The 23,151-nt window shown below is 42.0% G+C and overlaps 1 protein-coding gene across 1 annotated transcript in view; it reads right to left on the minus strand.

Moving 5' to 3' along the window:
- Positions 1-22,477, minus strand: part of LOC118401043 (solute carrier family 45 member 3) — a 28,319-nt gene extending 5,842 nt beyond the window's left edge. Inside the window, exons 1-3 of the mRNA XM_052474774.1 lie at positions 22,330-22,477; positions 9,472-10,305; positions 163-428 (exon numbers count right to left, since the gene is read on the minus strand). Coding sequence (XP_052330734.1) covers positions 163-428; positions 9,472-10,305; positions 22,330-22,477 — 1,248 coding nt within the window. The remainder of the gene's footprint in view (positions 1-162; positions 429-9,471; positions 10,306-22,329) is intronic.
- Between the last annotated feature and the right edge of the window lie 674 nt (positions 22,478-23,151).

Genomic DNA, 23,151 nt, shown 5'->3' on the forward strand with positions numbered 1-23,151 from the left:
TGGCTGTTTACTCAGCCCTGAAAAATGGCTGTTGACTCCTACGGCATCTAAAGGAGTCAACAGAATAGTATCACAGTTAAAATATGATTTCATATGTACACTACGCTCACGAAGTACAGGGACCACAGAGTAAAGTATGTATGTATGCCTTTCTGTCCTTACCTCCATTTCCTTGTGGTAGTGGCAGGTGAGGGTGTACGGCAGCGTCTGCAGCGTGGCATAGGCAAAGCCGGTCAGAGCCGACATCACGGTGACCAGGACCACACTCTTGGACATACAGATGACCAGGGCAGAGATGGTGAAGCTCACCATGCTGCTCAGGTAGACCCGGCGCGAGCCAAAATGGCGGACCAGTCGGCTCATGAGCAGGGAGAAGACAGTAGAGGTAGCACACTGCAGGAACAGGCCCAGGCTGCCCATACGGATGCCTGCAAGACAGGATTGAAGTTGTGGTAACAAAGTAAGATACAAGATTATGTAATATCAATTATGTCCCTAACATTTATGGGTACAATAATTCTACATGATTATAATTCCTATAATTCCAGTTTGTTAACTAGCTAATCGTCCTAGATTCATGCATAGACAAACAGACACAACCAAAGAACAAGGTCAAACATACGGTACTATAACACCACAACAGGTTGTGGTTGAAAATGCAAAATACGACCATTAACCTCATCCGGACACTTACTATTAAAAAATACCCCTGTAGGAGCCGGCTTTATGATTTAAGTTATTATTGGGGGGTGTTCCATTTCACAGTCTCAACAACACATAATACTTTAATCATGTTTACAGATACAGAACTCTTCACCACATATTAACCTAAAACTGCTTTTACTGTGGCGCATGAATGGACCTTTATGTGTTTTAAATTCTCGGTTTGCTCATGCCAGTACTCGATACCATCTACTGCATCTTGCCTATGCCGTTCTGTACCATAACTCATTCATATATCTTCATGTACATATTCTTTATCCCTTTACACTTGTGTGTATACGGTAGTAGTTGTGGAATTGTTATGTTAGATTACTCGTTGGTTATTACTGCATTGTCGGAACTAGAAGCAGAAGCATTTCGCTACACTCGCATTAACATCTGCTAACCATGTGTATGTGACAAATAACATTTGATTTGATCAACACACGGAACAGATCAGAGCCCTAATCTACGAATCAGGGTTGAGGAGTTAGTTAACTTTGGTCAACTCTGAGTTCAACTTGGGATAACCTGTCCCACGAAAGTGTCTCAACTTTTAGCCAGGTTAATGTCTATGACAACGAATCCTTCAGAACTAACCTGCTCCGAAGCATAAATATCATACCCCCCCCAAAAAAAAAATGCTAGCCTCCCCGGTTATAGTAATGGTGAGAGGTTGTCTTGCGCGTAACTTGCGCGTAACTTTCTCACTCATCATTATGGTTCATTCAGGGTTATCTGTAATCATGATAGCATCCACATTAATGTAGAAGTGTTTAGAAACGTATTCTGTTCTTATTTACAATAACAGTGACTCCAAAATGACACAATACATTATTTACCATTAGTTTCTATTGGGCACAAAATCATCTGAAACACACACACACACACAAAAAAGCTAATGCATCCAGTCACAAGCTTAATGTAGTCATTGTGTGCTAGGAATATGGAACCAAATATGAAACTTTTACTACTTTATACACATAAGTACATTTTGACCAATACTTTTGGTTCCCTAAAATGGAGGGTCTATGTACAAAAAGTGCTGTAATTAAAGCTGACAGTCTGCACTTTAACCTCATAGTCATGTTTAATTTCAAAACCAAAGTGCTGGAGTACAGAGCCAAAACAACAACAATGTGTCAATGTCCTAATCAATGTTCCCTAAAAAAAAAATGCATCTGTGAGCAAATTTCAGGTCTGCTGAGCGCAAACTTGAACATTGTGAAATTTCTGTGCAACTTCTAGTGCGCGTTTACTGTGAACACTGAGGCTTTACCCTCTTTAAGTTACTGTTTTAACAGTGGCCAAGCAAGCTACTGTGGCTATTGATCATAATGTAGGCCTACCATCACAGTCTACCTCAAAGTAAACGGCACAGATCCATATATGGCAATGGTCTATTTGCATATAAGCCCACTGCAGCTCTGATTGGTTATGCTGCACCGGTCTTTGTAGAGTATGGGCTAAGTTGTGTGTAAATGCAATAGAATCCTACTCCGATGCGTTCTGCCTATAACAAAATATATTGTATAGCTAGTTTTGCATACTAAGTCTTGCATAGTTTGTTTTGTTTCAGTGAAAGTGGTTCATATTGTGTTGATTCCATCACGATTGCCACAGTAAAGAGAATGATGATATCCTTTCAAATCGTTCATCTGTGCTTGATTGAGTATGCCTGGCTTAATGGACCAATAGAATAGTCCCAAAACTGCAAACCCCACCCATATTGCACTTCAGGTAAGCTACAGCAAACACTCCAAGTATTTGAAGAGTTGCAGACTCCGCAGCACAAATACTGTATGTCTGAAACCCAGTTTGTTCTACCTTTCCTAGTCTACATGGCATCACAGGAAGGGTCTTCATTCCAAATCAACACAATAAGTGGCCTACAACTCCTATGGAAAGGTGGCTGCCGTATTTAAAGCGGTTTGATATTACTGTTAGCTGTAAGGGGCCGATTTAGACTTAGGAAATGTACACCTTCGTATGCATGCCTTTCCGACACACTTCTCAGTAGTTGGTATTCAGACACCTAATGAAGTCGCGTCATGCGCTCTACAGACGTGGCTACCTTTCACACACTGAATACATTTAATTCAACCGCTGAACACCCTCCGACTTGCTGGCCAACAGATTTTCTCGTGGCGTTTTCATTCGATAGGGTTTCCAGGACATTTATCTTATTAAGCCATCCCTTTAAATACGGTGTACCTTTAACTGGAATTTTGTTGACAGACTGACTAAAATACATTGAGAGAATGGGTTCAGAATATAGGGATCAATGAAAGAAAGCCATCTAAATATATGAATATTCGTCTCTGTTTCAGCACCAACTGGTAGCTTTAAAAATACTTTGATCTTGTAGATTATTTAGGCAAATATTAGAATAAAGAAAGTATGTACAAAAAATCGCCAATATTGATGAATCAAAAATACAGTGTTTTGATTCATCCTGAAAGTTGCCATATTCAAGTTCAATCCATGACATATTAAAATGGTGGAAAAAAGTGTGCAATAGGGGATGAACAATAGTCCTATAAATCTTCCCTAATTCTCACTAATCATGGAACTGTATGACAACGGTCCAGTCGTCGTGAACGTGTACCAGGCTCCAGGTTTAAGCTGCTACTTGTGGCCTGAGTTCCATAATGATTCAAATAGGCTACATGTCCCAAATGTCCACAACATCAGCCTAATATGATCCACTATTGCTAGCGACCCTCAGGAACAGGAAATAAAGCTAAACGGAGTGGAATGGAATGATGCAAAATGTAGGATACAAATTGAGCTAGGATTCCATCCAATTGACAACAGATTTTTATGTGAATATAAAACTATCTGCATAGAGAAAATATGCACATTTTCCTACCAGTGGTGTGTTTCCACCAAACGGACTTGTTGTGGATAAAAAATCAGTGCGTGATGGTAGTGCACACAAAAGGTACATTTTCACGCAAGTTTTCATGTTCCGAATAAAAACCGAAAGTTCAAAGCATTTTAAAAACTTGTTACATAAAAATGTTTCACTAAATAACATATGCCTACTCTGGTCTTGGCACTTGTTCTCTAGCCTACAGCTCACAGATACAGTGCAGGTAGTCTGTGCGGGTACGCTAGTCTACTTGATGAGATTATTATGGATATTATTCTGGATATTTTTATTTGTCAAACGGCAGTCAATCATTGATCATCATGTCACCAGAATAAGACCCTAGATATTTATTGGAAAGCAGCATCAAGCCCATCACCGTGCCCTTTCACCACCCTGAGAAATTCATCCCAATTGATTTAAATCTGTAGCCTAATAATGTTGAATGAACAAATTATCTGTTGGCATCTATAACATTTTACCGAGACTTCCTGTTTCCATCACAGCTGTCTTGTATTTTTATTTTACGGTATGACTTTACCTGCATAAAAGCTGTGGATGAAATGTGGTTACTGGCGGTGGCTCCCGATAGTGGTTAATATTTAACATGATACAAATTGTAAGATAAAACTGAGAAAAGCCCAGGCATATAATTAAACATTGTAAAGCACATAAATCAACTCGGCAGGTTTGGCACTACAGAAGTCTATAGCTTGGGTCTCCAAATTTCATCCCGGCAAATTACGAGGGCATACAATTAAAATTCTGAACAATGGCACAGCTATTTATAGCTTACTTCACTGTGGAGTAGAGGCCACAATACATGACCTGTTGATGTGATTTTCAGTTTGCTTCCATATGACTGGTTTCACATTCGTTCTCAGGGATCATAAGGAAAAATAATCTAAAACAATTGCTAAATGTATTTACAATCCCTTACGTAGCTCTTATCAATAGCTGACACTGGTGGAGACTCTTCAGAGGAGGAAGGGGAGGACCCTCCTTCTCATTGAATTTCATAAAAATAAAATGTTAAAAACATTTAAAAATATACTTTTTAGATACAACTATACTAAATATATTCATGTTACCAAATCATTTATTAAAACACACTGCTTTGCAATGAAGGTCTACAAAGTAGCCTCAACGGCACCATGTAAGATAGCACCATGGTGTAGTCGGAGGACAGCTAGCTTCAGTCCTCCTCTTGGTACATTGACTTCAATAAAAGAGGATTTTGGTCCCTTCCTGGATCTCACCCCCTTCCATAGACTTACACAGTAATTATGACAACTTCCGGAGGACGTCCTCCAACCTATCAGAACTCTTGGAGCATGAACTGACATGTTGTCAGAGAATTAATATATTACTGAGATCATTAGCTACAGCTAAAATGTGGTGAGTAGTTGACTCAAAGAGAGAGAAAGACAAATATTGAACAGGTTATGACTATCCAACACAACACTGGAACTCTTCCAAGTCAAGGGGACTTTTGGTTTTATACATTTATTTCAACCAGGGCCTGCCGGTGAACTGCTAAATTGCTTACTGACTATACACTAATATTACTGCATGATTGTATTAGCTACGTTGACAAGGACATTACTATAGCTGTGTGCAGCATTTTTGATATGGTTTGGCTTAGAAAGGTTTTTTCGCCTGGTCACATACAGCTGATGTGTTGTTCATTGAAGTCCACAAACAAAGGGAAAATGTGAGAGGAGGAGAGGGCATAGATGTGAGAAGGAATACAATGTGGCTGCTAAGAAAGCGAACTGTGTTTGCGCGTGATCAGAGGTGTATTCATTCCGCCGATTCTGTGCAAAAACATTTCTTGAACGGAAGCAAACGAAACGGGCATAAAAATACCTGAATTTGTACAATAGAAACTCTTGTTTGCAACTGTTGAACTAATGATTACACCCTATATCAGCTAGATGCAGGCAAGAGTGTGCAAGGCGGTATTGAATGTGTCACTTCACTCGATCTGTGTGCACCTACGCTGTAAACTTTATTTTAAAGGCTAGGTTGTAGCAACATCATGGTGGGTATAGGGAAAATTTGAGTATCATGTAGTAGCCTAACCATATGGCTGATACTGGTATTTGCCCATGCTTAAATTAATAGTCAGAATATGCGTAGAGACATCTCTGCATGGGTCTGGTGAAGTGTAATTATGAGAGAATTTACAAGGAGGTTGAACGAGATTTAACCGTTTGGGAGAAGTTTCCTGCTTCTTTACAAATTAGGATCGCTTCCATAAAGATGAATGTGTTGTCACGTATTAGTTTCCTGAGCCTGATGATCCCACTCCCTCCACCAGTAGGCTATTGGGGAATGATTGATTAACATATACATACATACCTTTGGAATGGCAAACATCCAAATATTAGGTTTGAGGTGTTACAACGACAGAAGTGTAATTGGTGGACTTGCATTAGCAAATGTTTGTATTTACCACCAATCTTGATCAGCCTACATCAGTCTCTTGGAGAACTATTGAGGAAGAGCTTGTTTCACCTACTAGATTGCAGGATGTGTTATTGTCTGGCATATCTAATAGGAAATGCATACTGTATTTTGGTCCTATCATTTCTAACACAATAGAGAATTTTAGCAAGGTTGAGAAGTGTGTAGGTGTTTCCTGGAAATGGCATCTCCATACCCCTCTATGGCATAACAAGGCTATCACTTCCTGGAATAAACCGTCAGAGTCTAGAGCCTGGTCTGCAAAAGGAGTCAATAATCTAGGGGATATATTTGGATTTATTTAACCTTCATTTAACTAGGCAACTCAAAGGGTCTTCTTTGTTTTCAGGAACGTTGTCTTCGTTTTGATTTGCAAGGGCCGTCATTCTTTCTATATTCTTAAGACTACAGTCAGCGCCATGTGCCTGTGGGGTTCCATGGGGTGTGGGGAAGGCACCCGGTGATAGAGTGGATTTTTACATTCCAGTCCAGCGGTTTTGTGTCTGCTATTTCTTCTCATCTTACAACGATTAAAGCAGAAAGATCTCTCAATGGTTAAAGCATGGGTAGATGATTTGGCCGTCGATGATGAGGCTATTGATTGGGAGAATGTCTGGGAGAATATATTTCACTCATCAAAGAACCCAAACCAGCAATTCATTCATTTGAAACTTTGTCATAGATCGTACTGGACACCACTTGTAAGATTTCATGCAAAACAGACCCATACTGTGACCTATGTAACCTCAATAGACTTGGTACATACAAACATATGAAATGGGATTGTCCTGAGGTTTATGAGTTTGAGGAAAGTGTCGTATATCCTCTCTGACATGGTTGATAAAACTGTACCCCTTGAACCAATTACGCTGTTGCTTAACGATGACACAGGTATGCAGCTGAATGAGTAACAGCTAAAAGTTTGGCTGGCTGGGTTGACTGCTGCCAAAAAAAATGTTGTTCAGCGCTAGTTGTCACCACATGACCTTAATAATATAAGGATTTTTTATTTTTACCTTTATTTAACTAGGCAAGTCAGTTAAAAACAAATTCTTATTTTCAATGACGACCTAGGAACAGTGGGTTAAATGGCCTGTTCAGGGGCAAACGACAGATTTGTACCTTGTCAGCTCGGGGATTTGAACTTGCAACCTTTCTGTTACTAGTCCAACGCTCCAACCACTCGTCTACCCTACCCTGCCGCCCGGCATACTTTCAGGACGTAATTATGTTGGAGTTATCCACTGCTTGTATGGATAAAGCCAGTCCTAGCACCCTGGAAACATGCAAAGCAGCCGACTCAGAAATCTCTGTTGGATGTGATGTAAAATTCTTACTTGATGGTGTTGTATTAGCAAATTGACTTTGCTGTGTATATTCTAGTGTAGTGCGTGTTGTTTATTTGAATTTTAAACAATATATTTATATAAAACAATTGGGGGAAATTGAGGGAAAAGTGTCATTTTAGTTTTATGGTTGGAGTGACCCAATAAAAAACAATTGTTCACAGAAAATAATTTGCGTAGAGAGAAAAGTGCATAAAAAGGGAATTAAGTTGAATTTATGCACACATAACTCAAGGTTTGAATTCCCCCCTAAGACACAGGTTCAGCAACATGCTAAAATTACATGGGGAAAGGATGTGGATGGACTAGCTGTTTGAAAGCAAAGGACCAAGCCCACATTACAAACACTGCATGAGATAGTGGACTAGCTTTAACCAGCATTGGAAGTTCAGGGTATACAATCACATTTTTTAATTTACCTTTATTTAACTAGGCAAGTCTGTTACATAAAGGAGGCTGGGTTGACTGGCCAGTCAACCCTGACATGTTGTTCAGCGCTAGTTGTCACCACATAAGGATTTATTTTTTTTAACCTTTATTTAACTAGGCAAGTCAGTTAAGAACAAATTCTTATTTTCAATGACGGCCTAGGAACAGTGGATTAACTGCCTGTTCAGGGGCAGAACGACAGATACCTTGTCAGCTCGGGGGTTTGAACTTGCAACCTTCCGGTTACTAGTCCAACGCTCTAACCACTAGGCTACCCTGCCGCCCCGATTTGCACTGAGGATAAACCACATTGTGGTGAAAAAGGTCATCTCAATTATGGGGTGTTGTAGTAATACTGTGTTGTGGCTACTTTGCGTGATGTACTGTTGTCTCTACCTTCTTGCCCTTTGTGCTGTTGTCTGTGCCCAATAATGTTTGTAGCCTGTCTTGTGTTGCTACCATGTTGTTTTCATGTGTTGCTGCCATGCTATGTTGTCATCTTAGATCTCTCTTTATGCAGTGTTGTCTCTCTTGTCGTGATGTGTGTTTTGTCCTATATTTTTATTTAATTTATTTATATTTTTAATCCCAGACCCCGTCCTCGCAGGAGGCCTTTTGGTAGGCCGTCATTGTAAATAAGAATTTGTTCTTAACTGACTTGCCTAGTTAAATAAAGTTTAAATACAATAAATAAAATTAAAATAACTTAAATAAATATGTCAGGCTTCAGACTTTTGTGCTTGGCCTCTGCCCTGTACCTGAATGAACATGCTCTTTGTACACTGATTGTTTGACATTAATGCACTGTGAGTGTGACATTCCTCCTTGTCCTGCAGGCATGGGAGGGATGGGGGTGGGTGGGAGGGATGAGGGTGGGGGAGAAGCAGGAAGCCTTGCAGAGCTCCACTACAGACCTGGGAAACTTCTCAGTGTGGGAGAAGGTGTTTCCTTTTGTCCCTTTCACCATTAGTTTTTCTCTCACTTTGTCTCTCTTATCTCTGTTTTTCTGCTGAGTCTGGGGTATTATGTCAGTCAGATTCAACGCAGTTTGAAGGTCTTCTTTTACACTGATCATCTTCTCCTGATCCAATAAAGCTATGCAATATTCTAGGGGATTAGGAACCAGACTCTTAATGACTCTTAATGCACACTTTATTACCAGGGAGAACGGTACAGTGACTGGAAACTCTAGGTAATATTATGGCAACACCGAAGCTTGCTCCTCTGCCTGACTACCTCCCACCTGTGCCATTGGAATGTGCATGCATCCGGCCCAGCTGTGGCGGAGGGAGCTGTCCAAACCGGCAAAGCAGCTGAGTGGCCAGGTGGTGGTGGTGAAGGTGCGGACTGAGGACAGGAGTGGCAGGGTGAACTGGACTGGGGCTGTCTGCACTTTGAGGCCTCACTAGTAGGTTGGGGGAGGATTCTAACTTTCTCTATACAAAATCACTCTATTGGACGTGGCCGTTTGAGAACTTTGGGTTCTCTGATTGTGAATACATCAAAGATCAAGGATATAATGAAGCAGAGCTTGCCCAGCCAAAGTATGTATGTGATAATATCAAATATGGTCTACATGAGAGATGAAGAGGCAATCCGCCAAAGTAAGTGATAGATCACACAGTATATCCACAGAGAAGAAAGACAACTCACCGTCGTCGTAGCGCTGCCTGGAGGCAGTTCCGGGAGCGGCACTGGGCACGCCCTCATACAGCCCCTCCCCCACAAAGTCTGTGTAGAAGAGCATAAAGGACATGACGGCCATCCAGCTGCAGAGCTGGGCCATGCACAGCTGCCTCATTACCTGGGGCACGTGGCAGTAGCTGCGGTAGATGGCTGGCGTCATGGACCAGAACGTCCTCAGCAGGCACAGCAGCGGGCCCGACTTGAGCAGCCGCAGTTTGCATTTGAGCAGGTAGCAGCAGGAGCGTGGAATGCCGCAGCGGCCCGCCTCCAGGAGAGGAGCTGGCTCCAGGGCCGCCACACCAGCACACGGTGGCTCCTCCGACACCTTCATGGTGATCAGCACGCTGATCACGAAGATGAGGATGAGCATGAAGAAGAGGCACTCTGCCTGGCCGCCCAGGTAGACGGACAGCAGGCCCCGGCTCCAGTCCAGCGCAGGCAGCAGGTAGCCCACGCAGCCTCCGAGGCTAACCATAAAGGAAAACATGGCGAAGGCCTGGTTGCAGTCCTCCTCGTCGCGGTACAGGTCCGAGAGGAGCGCCTCTAGCGGCGTGAAGCACACCTGGCCACAGAAGTCAAGCAGGCCCACCCCGAGGATGAGGAAGGCCACTTCTAGGGTGCGTCCGCCCCAGGTGAAGTAGGCAGCCAGCAGGTCGGCATGGGGGATGATGAGGAGGGCTAGGAGGACACCCAGGGACAGCAGCCAGATGAAGGGCCGACGGCGGCCATAGCTGCTGTTGCAGTGGTCACTGGCTGAGCCAATCACAGGGATGAAGATGAGACCTAACACTGGGCCGATACCTGGGGGAGGAGAGAGAGAGAGAGAGAGAGAGAGAGAGAGAGAGAGAGAGAGAGAGAGAGAGAGAGAGAGAGAGAGAGAGAGAGAGAGAGAGAGAGAGAGAGAGAGAGAGAGAGAGAGAGAGAGAGAGAGAGAGAGAGAGAGAGAGAGAGAGAGAGAGAGAGAGAGAGAGAGAGAGAGAGAGAGAGAGAGAGAGAGAGAGAGAGAGAGAGAGAGAGAGAGAGAGAGAGAGAGAGAGAGAGAGAGAGAGAGAGAGAGAGAGAGAGAGAGAGAGAGAGAGAGAGAGAGAGAGAGAGAGAGATAGATAGAGATAGGAGGGCATCAGTGATGTTGATTCATTGGTTGTCAGTTACAAAGTCCAAGGGTTTCTAGGTTGGTGTGTAAAACCAGTTAGTTTAGTTATCAGTATCAAAGCAATAGTCACAAACACATAAAATAGTTAAATAGGTAAACACTGATTGAAATTCCCTTCAAGAACAATTGCGTGAGTTATAGGCCAACATAATAGTTATTGGATTTGAGTTTTTCCACAACATTTCCCTGTGAACTCCAATCCAACAAATGTCCTGGCTGCATCTGATGTTGTCTGGTATCTTCCAGTTTACTACCTTCCCCATGCTGATAGGGCTTGGAGGCAGGATCTCCGGGGGTCTGTGGCCCACTGGCCCCATCACTGTTCCATCCATCTCTCTGAGTGCTTGTGAAGGCTGCCTACAGATGGTTCTGTGCCCCAAGCTAACCCACCATAAGCCTCCCTCTCTTCCCCACTGCTGGATTAGGCTAATTAAAACACCCCATGGCAAAGGATGCTTGTGGAGCAACACAACTTACATTCAACTTACATTCCCCACAATGGCCAGATGTATGCCTCTGGTTTCACAATGGGAGCATGCGTGGGAGGCTTGTTTTGAAAACATGGTTTAAAATTCCATAGAGATGAAAAATATAACATTAATTGGATCCACATGAGGGATGCCATGAGGGTCATTCTGATCAAATATGTGTGTAGACTGGAGTACTGTATGAATAGGTACATTCCATTTTTCCATTCCCAGACAATGACCTTTTATGTAAGGGATAATCAACGATCTATGGAAAATAATGAACGACGTGGAAGGTGTGTTCCATGATGTGCTAGCCGAGTGGAACTAACCTTCCAAGGAGTTGCATTATTTCCCAGTTGATTATCCCTTTCATACCATGGCTATAATTGAACACATTTGACGCTAGAAATGTGTTCATTTTCAAGAAGGTATGTGCTCAACCCCCATTGAAGTAGCTTGCAAGTTTACTAGATAGCTACATTTGAAGACAGAAGCTTACATACACCTTAGCCAAATACATTTAAACTCAGTTTTTCACAATTCCTGACATTTAATCCTAGTAAAAAATCCTTGTCTTAGGTCAGTTAGGATCACCACTTTATTTTAAGAATGTGAAATGTAAGAATAATAGTAGAGAGTGATTTATTTCAGCTTTGATTTATTTCATCACATTCCCAGTGGGTTGGAAGTTCATATACACTCAATTAGTATTTGGTAGCATTGCCTTTAAATGGTTTAACTTGGGTCAAAGGTTTTGGGTAGCCTTCCACAAGCTTTCCACAATAAGTTGGGTGAATTTTGGCACATTCCTCCTGACAGAGCTGGTGTAACTGAGTCAGGTTTGTAGGCCTCCTTGCTCGCAGACGCCTTTTAAGTCTTGCCCACAAATGTTTTATAGGATTGAGGTCAGGGCTTTGTGATGGCCACTCCAATACCTTGACTTTGTTGTCCTTAAGCCATTTTGCCCAAACTTTGGAAGTATGTTTGGGGTCATTGTCCATTTAGAAGATCCATTTGCGACCAAGCTTTAACTTACTGACTTATGTCTTGGGGTGTTGCTTCAATATATCCACATAATTTCCCTTCCTCATGAGGCCATCTATTTTGTGAAGTGCACCAGCACCTCCTGCAGCAAAGCAGTTGTTTTGGAGCAGTGCCTTCTTCCTTGCTGAGCGGCCTTTCAGGTTATGTCCATATAGGACTCGTTTTACTGTGGCTACAGATACTTTTGTCCCTGTTTCCTCCAGCATCTTCACAGGGTCCTTTCCTGTTGTTCTGGGATTGATTTGCACTTTTCGCACCAAAGTACGTTCATCTCTAGGAGACAGAACGCGTCTCCTTCCTGAGCGGTATGACGGCTGCGTGGTCCCATGGTGTTTATACTTGCGTACTATTGTTTGTACAGATGAACGTAGTACCTTCAGGCGTTTGGAAATTGCTCCCACGGATGAACCAGACTTGTGGAGGTCTACAATTTTTTTCCTGAGGTCTGGGCTGACTTATTTTGATTTTCCCATGATGTCAAGTAAAGAGGGACTGAGTTTGAAGGTGGGCCTTGAAATACATCCACAGGTACACCTCCAATTGACTCAAATTATGTCAATTAGCCTTTCAGAAGCTTCTAAAGCCATTACATAATTTTCTGGAATTTTCTTGTAAACTTCTGACCCACTGGAATTGTGATACAGTGAATTTTAAGTGAAATAATCTGCCTGTAAACAATTGATGGACAAATGACTTGTGTCATGCACAAAGTACATGTCCTAACCGACTTGACAGAACTATAGTTTGTGAACAAGAAATGTGTGGAGTGGTTGAAAAACGAGTTAATGACTCCAACCTAAATATATTTAAACTTCCGACTTCAACTGTACCAAACAAACAGACTTGCTTGTTTAGCTAACCAAACCATCAGTCCTTGCTTGCTATTGTGAAAATCAAATTAAATAATGCCAATAATGTTTTCAATTAGATTTTTTTATTTCAAAAGCAGCTCAAACATGGAACATGTAAGATTAAACTATATGGTGTGTTATAGGGAATTATACAACGGGTGGGTCTAATCTTGAATGCTGATTGGTTAAAACTGCACTCCAGACGGTGTCTATTCCACAAGTTAACCACCAGCTAAATCTATGAGTGAAAATGCCGATCTACTCTGTTCCATCTGACTGCACAAACCACTCTCATCAGCCTAACCAGGCAATTTATAAACTTAATCTCCACAAAGCATCAAGATATAATCTCACATTTATTTTAGGCTAACATTTAGTTTTCAACAGGGGAGATTTGTATAAACCTTGCTATCTGTCTCTCCAACATTTGCAACCTTGTTTCAATATTCAAATTCGATCTCCAACGGTCGCATGGAAATTAATGTGTCGGGAGGCAGCTTTTCTTAGCCTGTCCAAATCGTGAATTAGCATTATTTTTATGGATATATACAAAGAAAAATCTATGGAAAACTGGTAAAAAAAATAAACGAAGTGCAGCTAATTTGCAGTCTTTACAGCTTCAGTTTGAAGTGATTGTGTTAGCGGTGTTGTTGGCTAGCTCTTCTGAACAATGTTCTGACGAGAGAGAACATGTTCTATGCCAGGCGAAATCGTGCATCATTCGCTCATTGTTATGGATGTATCCAAATAAATAGCACGAGAAAACAGCTTAAACAAATGCAAATGCAGCTACTTTGTTGTTATTCTGGCTCACTGTTTGACGTGACTGTAAGTTGCTGGTGAGTCTCTGATCCACCTCTACGCAGATGACACCATTCTGTATACTTCTGGCCCTTCTTTGGACACTGTGTTATCTAACCTCCAGGCAAGCTTCAATGCCATACAACTCTCCTTCCGTGGCCTCCAATTGCTCTTAAATACAAGTAAAACTAAATGCATGCTCTTCAACCGATCGCTGCCTGCACCTGCCCGCCTGTCCAACATCACTACTCTGGACGGCTCTGACTTAGAATACGTGGACAACTACAAATACCTAGGTGTCTGGTTAGACTGTAAACTCTCCTTCCAGACCCACATCAAACATCTCCAATCCAAAGTTAAATCTAGAATTGGCTTCCTATTTCGCAACAAAGCATCCTTCACTCATGCTGCCAAACATACCCTTGTAAAACTGACCATCCTACCAATCCTCGAACAACTACCTCTTTCCCTACTGTATTTATTTTATGTATTTATTTATTTTGCTCCTTTGCACCCCATTATTTTTATTTTTATTTCTACTTTCCACATTCTTCCACTGCAAATCTACCATTCCAGTGTTTTACTTGCTATATTGTTTTTACACATTTACATTTACATTTAAGTCATTTAGCAGACGCTCTTATCCAGAGCGACTTACAAATTTGCCACCATGGCCTTTTTTGCCTTTACCTCCCTTATCTCACCTCATTTGCTCACATTGTATATAGACTTGTTTCTACTGTATTATTGACTGTGTATTTGTTTACTCCATGTGTAACTCTGTGTTGTTGTATGTGTCGAACTGCTTTGCTTTATCTTGGCCATGTCGCAATTGTAAATGAGAACTTGTTCTCAACTTGCCTACCTTGTTAAATAAAGGTGATTTTTTTTTAAATAATAAGTTAGCTGTAGTTGGCTAGCTAGGAAGCAAGGGATAAGAATTTTGTCAGCCAGTATGGCAATGGAACATTTAAAACTGGGTCGTGTCTCTGGCAACCGAACCGATAGAATGAACAATCACCCGGCTTGGGTAGGAACTCTAGATTTGCGTTAGGACTATATCTTGTGGAAGGATGAAATAGTATGAATAAAATAATCAAAATAATGTTTTTAATGAGAATATGTAAATCATTTTTTGAACATGTTGGTAACCCTTTACATAAAAGTGATAATTCCCTTGAAGCCGCTGTTTGGAGGATATATTAGCACGGTTTGCTAACAACATCCGTGCCAATATATCTTTCAAACACCGGCTTCGCTGGCATTATCACTTAAATAATGCATGCTCTAGAATGCCAATCAGAAACGAGTGTTCAACTGTGCATGGTATAAGTATGGGATAATCTACCTTGATGGATATCTGACAACAACATATTGTTGAAACTGTTACACAACTAAATAAAATAAATGTAGTCGTTTTCAGGAATTTTTTTTGTACATTCTTGAGGTAAAAAAGACACCGTTATGTTGAGTAGAGAGGAAGGGGCACACTGTGCGTCAGATAGACAGACGGACAGATAGACAGAGTGGATCACTACAGTCCAACCCTCAGTCACATATTTGCCTGGCTGTCACAGGAGCTGTGGAGGCCCATCGTAACAATCCAGTGTGTACAGCTTGAACTCTCACTCACACACAACCTTACACTGCTTAATATAAGCTATCCTTACCTCACCACACCACATACAATACCGGGCAGTGACTTTGTCAATTGCTACAGAATCACACAGTGATTGTCACCAATACAAATCATCAGTGTGTCCTCGGCCCTGTCTGACATCAAACACTATCAACTGATATGAGAAAAATCCACAACAAGTCTGGCGACCAACAACCTTGCACAAACAGAACGTTGCATTGATAACTCTTAACTGGATATACACTGTATTCACCTTAAATATTCCCATTACAAACATAAATGTGCTCTCTAACTAGGGTTGGGCGGTAATCCAGACTTTCTTATCATCATATTGTCCTTCTCTCATACTTGGATATACGGTATTACCGGCTTAGCAGACAAGGGGTCGTCAAAAAAAAATGAGAAAAAAAGCCAATTGGGCATCTATTAACAGAACGCTAACAAAATGAGCACAAGTAATAGCACATTTCAATGGAGGCTGCTAGCTAAGTATGCTAACGAGAGCAAACAAAAATAAACTAATTGTAAAGACAGGCAATCCGGCTCATAAATGTATAAATACTCTATATAGGTAGGAGCTACCAAATGTAATTTTTGGTGAGTTTGGACATGTACATGCGAATGTGAACGAGAGACATTGTGCAAATTAACAAAGTTTGGACGCATGCTTGTCTGGCTCTGGAGCTGCATGTGTAGGCTACAAATTGTGTCTGTCTGGAGTCGCAATGGGCCTGCCTGCTCTGAGAAGATTGGGGAGGAGCAGACAGGCTGAGAGGAGGAAAAACGTAAGCAATTCAAGATAGTGGCAGCTGTACAAATAACTCATCCAGAAAGCTAACACAATATGAAGCCCCGTTACCTTGTTAATTCAGCCACTTACTTAGATGAATTAGCAAATTCAATTTAGGGGTCGCGTTCATGCAGAATTCTGCGTTTTTCACGCAGGGAAAAAATATAAAACGCATAACAATGATCTTGCTGGGTTTTGTAAACGCAGATGTAAAATGCTAGTTATTGTAATTTCTGCTCGGCATTAGACTAATTTCATGCTTCGGTTGCACTTCTCCACTGAGATGAGAACATGAAATGGCATTCTATCAGCAGACAGCGCTCTGACTGATGTGGAGCTATTTTTCGCCGGTACTTTTCTCAGTGTTGCCAGATACCTGATAAAATGCAAGATTAACTTTAATCAAAACACTTTTTATGATAAACATTAGAAATATGATAGCCATGCATCGATTTAGCAAAAAAAGCCCTTGCTTTTTAATTGTTAGCTCATTTACTTCTGTGGCTGCCAGCCAATTAGCGTTGCACTCTTTTCTTCCGAATGTGTCACACTAATGTCTTTTCTGTGAAGGAAAACTATACTGTAGCGACCCGCACAGACAGCTGTGTGTTTGTTATGTGTTAAGGCTCGGAGGTGGTTGTGTTGTACTGACCAGTACCCGGTGTTCGCGGGGTCCGACCTGTCAATCAACCTGCTATCTGCCAATCACGGGAATGCCTGGAATGTTCTGATGCCGGGCATCCTGGTGGTTGGCGGAGTGGCGTGGAGGGGGGTTGGGCAGGGGGGTGGAGCATTGGAAGTTAAGACCAGGTTCAGCCTTTGTTCTCTCTCTCTTACGTCTGGGTTTCACAAGAGAAGGTCACGATTGGCTTGTGGGTTATCTGTCATCTATTTGGCGTGTGCTACGGCCCAAACAGTAGCCTGTGTAAATTTGGTGTAATAAACCGTCAATTCGTAAACTCAAGCCTCTGTCTGGACAATTGTTCATTTATGATCTAGTCAGGTCATTACAATACTAACACGTCCCTGATCTATTGAAGCAAAGAAACACTGTTTACATTCAATATAAAATACAAACCCTGTCAATACAACTTCTGTCTACTTTCTCCCGTTGTGCTATTTATAAACAAACACAATGTAAAATAATGTGACAGGTGAAATGAAGAATGCAATCTGCTTCCTCTCCTAACGTATTGCACAAATTGACTGCAGGTATTTACTTAAAAAGTAGCCAAAAATATTAAAATGAGTTGGGCGATATACTGTGTTTTACAATATAACGGTATTGATGCACGGACCGTTTTTACTTTACCTTCTAAAACAGTCTTTGAATGTTTGATTTGTTAAATGTGATACACTGTGTGTAACGTCAATTCTTATAGTTTACTTCGCTACTTGAGTCATCTCTCTCTGCTCTCCCTCTCTCCGTGCTGCTTTTTACACGTAGTGCATTCGGAAAGTATCCCTTTTCCACATTTTGTTACGTTACAGCCTTATTCTAAAATTGATCAAATATATTTTTCCCCTCATCAATCTAAACACAATACCCCATTATGACAATGGAAAAAACAGGTTTTTAATCATTTTTTCCCACATGTATAGAAAAAATAACATAAATACCTTATTTACATAAGTATTCAGACCCTTTGATATGAGACTCGAAATTGAGCTCAGGCGCATCCTGTTTCCATTGATCATGTTTGAGATGTTTCTACAACTTGATTGGAGTCCACCTGATTGGACATGATTTGGAAAGGCACACACCTGTCTATATAAGGTCCCATAGTTGACAGTGCATGTCAGAGCAAAAACCAAGCCATGAGGTGGAAGGAATTGTCCGTAAAGCTCTGAGACAGGATTGCGTCGAGGCACAGATCTGGGGAAGAGTACAAAAAAATGTCTGAAGCATTGAAGGTCCCCAAGAACACAGTGGCCTCCATCATTTTTAAATGGAAGAAGTTGGGAACCACCAAGACTCTTCCTAGAGCTGGCCGCCCGGTCAAAACGAGCAATAGGGTGAGAAGGGCCTTGGTCAGGGAGGTGAGTTCCTCTGTGGAGATTGGAGAACCTTCAAGAAGAACAACCATCTCTGCAGCACCCCTCCAATCAGGCCTTTATGGTAGAGTGGCCAGACGGATGCCACTCCTCAGTAAAAGGCACATGACAGCCCACTTGGAGTTTGCCAAAAGGCACCTAAAGGACTCTCAGACCATGAGAAACAAGATTCTCTGGTCTGATGAAACCAAGATTGAACTCTTTTGCCTGAATACTAAGCTTCACGTCTGGCGGAAACCTGGCACCATCCTTATGGTGAAGCATGGTGATGGGAGCATCATGCTGTGGGGATGTTTTTCAGCGGCAGGGACTGGGAGACGAGTCAGGATCGAGGGAAATATGAATGGAGCAAAGTACAGAGAGATCCTTAATGAAAACCTGCTCCAGAGAGCTCAAAACCTCAGACTGGGGTGATCGTTCACCTTCCAACAGGACAACGACCCTAAGCACACAGCCAAGACAACGCAGGAGTGGCTTCGGGACAAGTCTGAATGTCCTTGAGTGACCCAGCCAGAGCCCGGACTTGAACCCGATCGAATATCTCTGGAGAGACCTGAAAATAGCTGTGCAGTGAAGCTCCCCATCCAACCTGACAGAGCTTGAGAGGATCTGCAGAGAAGAATGGGAGAAACTCCCCAAATACAGGTGTGCCAAGCTTGTAGCGTCATACCCAAGAAGACTCAAGGTTGTAATCGCTGCCAAAGGTGCTTCAAAGTACCATGTAAAGGGTCTGAATACTTATGTAAATGTGACTGACTGCCTTGATTCAGTCTTATGTAGTAAAAAAAAAAAAAAAACGGTGTTTTTTTTATACATTGGATAAAAGCAGGAAAACAACGCTACAAAATGGTATAGCATACACCGCTACAAAATGGTATAGCATACACCGCTACAAAATGGTATAGCATACACCGCTACAAAATGGTATAGCATACACCGCTACAAAATGGTATAGCATACACCGCTACAAAATGGTATAGCATACACCGCTACAAAATGGTATAGCATACACCGCTACAAAATGGTATAGCATACACCGCTACAAAATGGTATAGCATACACCGCTACAAAATGGTATAGCATACACCGCTACAAAATGGTATCGCATACACCGCTACAAAATGGTATAGCATACACCGCTACAAAATGGTATAGCATACACCGCTACAAAATGGTATAGCATACACCGCTACAAAATGGTATAGCATACACCGCTACAAAATGGTATAGCATACACCGCTACAAAATGGTATAGCATACACTGCATTTGAGGAACAATGGAAAAGTAATTCTGCTTTGAAAGTTAAAACTTGTAACCTCACTTTTGAGAAAATGGCCATTGAATGTTTTGGTATCTAGTGAGAGAGCTCTTCTTTGTCTACACCCATTCAGCATTGTTCACACCCTCTTAAGCTTTAGCCCCAACCATATCGTTGAGGGTTGATCGGAGTGTTCTGCCCTAACAGCAGCAGTCAAGCACCCAAGCTAACTGGCTAATTTGCTAGCTACTTCCAGACACAAATGAGAGAACAGCTCACTTACCATTTTCCTTGCCCTAGCAGAGCTGGTTAGGCTGTTTTGCTGTGACATTCTATTGAAATGGATGCTTGCATAGTGGAGTCTTTTGTTAAGACATGTAGCTAGCTAGCTAAATAATGAATCATAATCCCAACTCATGACGTTACTACCCTGCATGAATAGCTAGTTAACAATAGGCTATAACTAGCAACGCAAATGGCTCTGAAATACGAATAAAAAGATCATACACATAACATAACATTAGCAAGCAAGCCAGCTAACGTTAGCTAGCTAGCTAACAGTACATGTTAACTTGAAATAAACTACTTTCTGTCAAAATTAGAAACATGTAATATCTGAAAATGTAGCTAGCTAGACTATCTTATCCGTATACTTGGAATGGACACTTGGTTGCCCTTAGTTTGAGATGTAATCCAGAGACAAGTGTTTTCTCCATCTCCTTTGCTATCATACTCCAATTCCACTGATTTCAAAACTCGGTCCTCCAAAAGTGGAGAGCAACACTTAAGCAGATCTACAACGCAATATATATATTTTTTAAAGACGCGTTAAACAGGATTACCAATACATACTGACCAGCTCAAATAGACAGAAGCCTGCTATATGCCAGACCAATCCGAACTCATCTCTCAGCATGTCCAGCCCACTCATTATCTCAGCCAATCATGGCTAGCGGGAAGGTTTCTGACTTTTTCTTTGGCTAAACCAACTAGGCTCGTAATTTAACAATTGTATTCCTATTTACAGATGGCATACACATTTGTTATTAAGGCACATGAAATTTCACATGTTCCAGAAGGCATTTCTGCCCAAAAATGCATTTTTATGAAAAAAAAAACACATTTAAGTTCAAGGCTCTACTGTGAATTAGTGACCAACGACATACGCGGGGGAAAAAAACAATTTAATCCATTTTAGAACAAGGCTGAAACCTAACAAAATGTGGACGAAATCAAGGGGTCTGAATAATTTCCAAATGCACTGTACTTATTCCCGCCCCCTGTCACTCAAGGAGCGCATTTGTTGTTCCTCAACTACGAGAGAATTGCGTTCAGTCTGCATTGTTAAGGCAGCACATGCAACAATGTTGATGACAGCGATGCTGTTTTCACTTTGCTCCAATCAGAATGGAGAAAGACCCATTAAAATCACTTATAATGTATGTGTTGCCACCCTAGGGTCAGGCACTACTCAGAAAACAAATGTATAACTTTTATTATTAAAAAAACATAAAATACTGTCATTTTTCATACCGTGATATGAAATTTGGCCATATCGCCCAGACCTATTATAAACGGTATTGAAAAACCATCCCGTGGCTATTTCCAAATACCCAGTTATACGGTATATACAGTATACCGCACAAGCCTATCTCTAACTCATATGCAGTATACACACAACACCATGTGCTTTCCAAGTCATATTCAGTACAAACTCAACAGTGTGAATTTCTAACATAAGACATGCCCCTGGGCCCCTATCCAGAAAGCTTGCTTCCTCCTGACAGACAGAGAAGAGTCGATTAAACAATTAAAGAGTGGCAACTGGCAGTATTAATCCAGAAGTGGCCATTAGATCAAGTAGATGGCCTGCATCTGAGAATCTGACACTACTCCTGGGGAAATTAGCCTTAAGACCCCAGGACACAATATCCATCTCCATTACTAAACACTCTGCCGTTCCATTAGACAAAACTAAGGGGGGGGCATTTATTTTGTGCCATTTCCAGATGAGGTTTACGGGCTGTGGGGGATGACACAAATGCTATTTTTCTCCCATTCGCATGCAGCTGTTTAAAGAGAGAGATAGTGGAGTGTATGTGAACACACGTCATTTTACTGTATCTGTCTATTGGAGCTGTAATTGCCACATGCACGTTTTCGGAGTGGCAATCTGGATCCGTTTGATCACAATGTAATCTGGGAGAAAGAGAAGAAATGCCTTTACAGCAAACCATGTGATAGCCATTTGCGCGCGACAGGATAATGCAGCTACTCACATCGCCTACACAAAAAATGCCCTGCCGCGCGGTGACTATATATACACGGTGTCTTTAAAAAAAAACTTCTAATGTAGCATTAAGGTTAGGTCAAACACAACAACATGTCACTGATTTGCAAGCAATGAGGTCTAATAACAACAACAGTAACCCATCTTTGTATCTATCAGGAAGAGTAGGCCTCTGCTCCACATCTTTAGATTTGCTCTGCTGTTGTTAATGTAAAACAAATCCAAAGCCACAGTCCACAACCAGATTAGAAACTCAACTATGGGGATCTAAAATGAGTCTGTTCCATCAGGGGGAACGTGTGTAAGTTTTTTTGTAAATGAGGTACTGTACTATCAGGCCAGCACCCAAAGAGACAGCAGGTTGCTTTAGATACAGTATCCAAAGGGCTGGTGGGGCACAGCCCTGTCCCTCTACACCCTTCAGGACAGGACCCCTGTAGATGAAGACTCTTTCATGTGTAATGAATGTTTACCTAGCACCATGGTCATGTATTGCTCCTCTACCCCAGCCTCCAGAAGCAGGGGGGGCACGTATGTGATCCCAGCTGCCACGCAGATCTCCAGGCCGCAGGTCAGGGAGTTCAGCAGGACGAGACGGCACTGAGACCTCCATCCAGGCATATTTACAGGGTCGCTAATCCACCTCTACGCCGTTGCTGCCAGGAGAGGAGGAGGCAGACGGTTCCCCGTGGTACGAGGCTCGGGGTCGAGAGGACCACAAAGGAGGGAGAGCAGGGAGGACACACTGACACTGTCTCAGATGACCTGGAGGATCCATTCTGGTTTCAGCATTCTGGATCTGAAAGAACAGAACAGAGGAGAGAGAAACAGGCATTGACGAAAACAGAAAAACTGATTGACTCACTTTGGAAAGCATGAAGGCTGAGAGCTAAGACTGGATAGGTCACTCTCAGGCTAAAGCACCTGGTTGTCAGACGCCTCAGGCACTGAAATTGCTTGATTGCTGCTGCCACGGAGAGTCTTTCTCACAAGACAAAGAGCAGGACTCCAACACGAAGAGACAGGGACTGTTAGAAAGCCACAACCAGACACAAAGGGATTGATACACCAACTTGACTGCTCAGCTTCAGGGCAGCTTGAACAACAGAGAGATGAGTCAGCCCGATGTGGCAACGTGGCAAATGCACCCATTTGGCACTATCATTCCCTCTCTGTTTTCTTAAGGCGGGGAGAGGGAAGGAGGGTGGGCATGACAAAAGTGGTAGTTGACAAAGGAAAAGAAAGAGAGAGACATTCCGGAGGAGCTTTCTCTCTTCCCTGCCTGCAAGGCAGCA

This window comes from Oncorhynchus keta, chromosome 22 (genome assembly GCF_023373465.1).
Source record: "Oncorhynchus keta strain PuntledgeMale-10-30-2019 chromosome 22, Oket_V2, whole genome shotgun sequence".
In the NCBI taxonomy this organism is placed as follows: domain Eukaryota; kingdom Metazoa; phylum Chordata; class Actinopteri; order Salmoniformes; family Salmonidae; genus Oncorhynchus; species Oncorhynchus keta.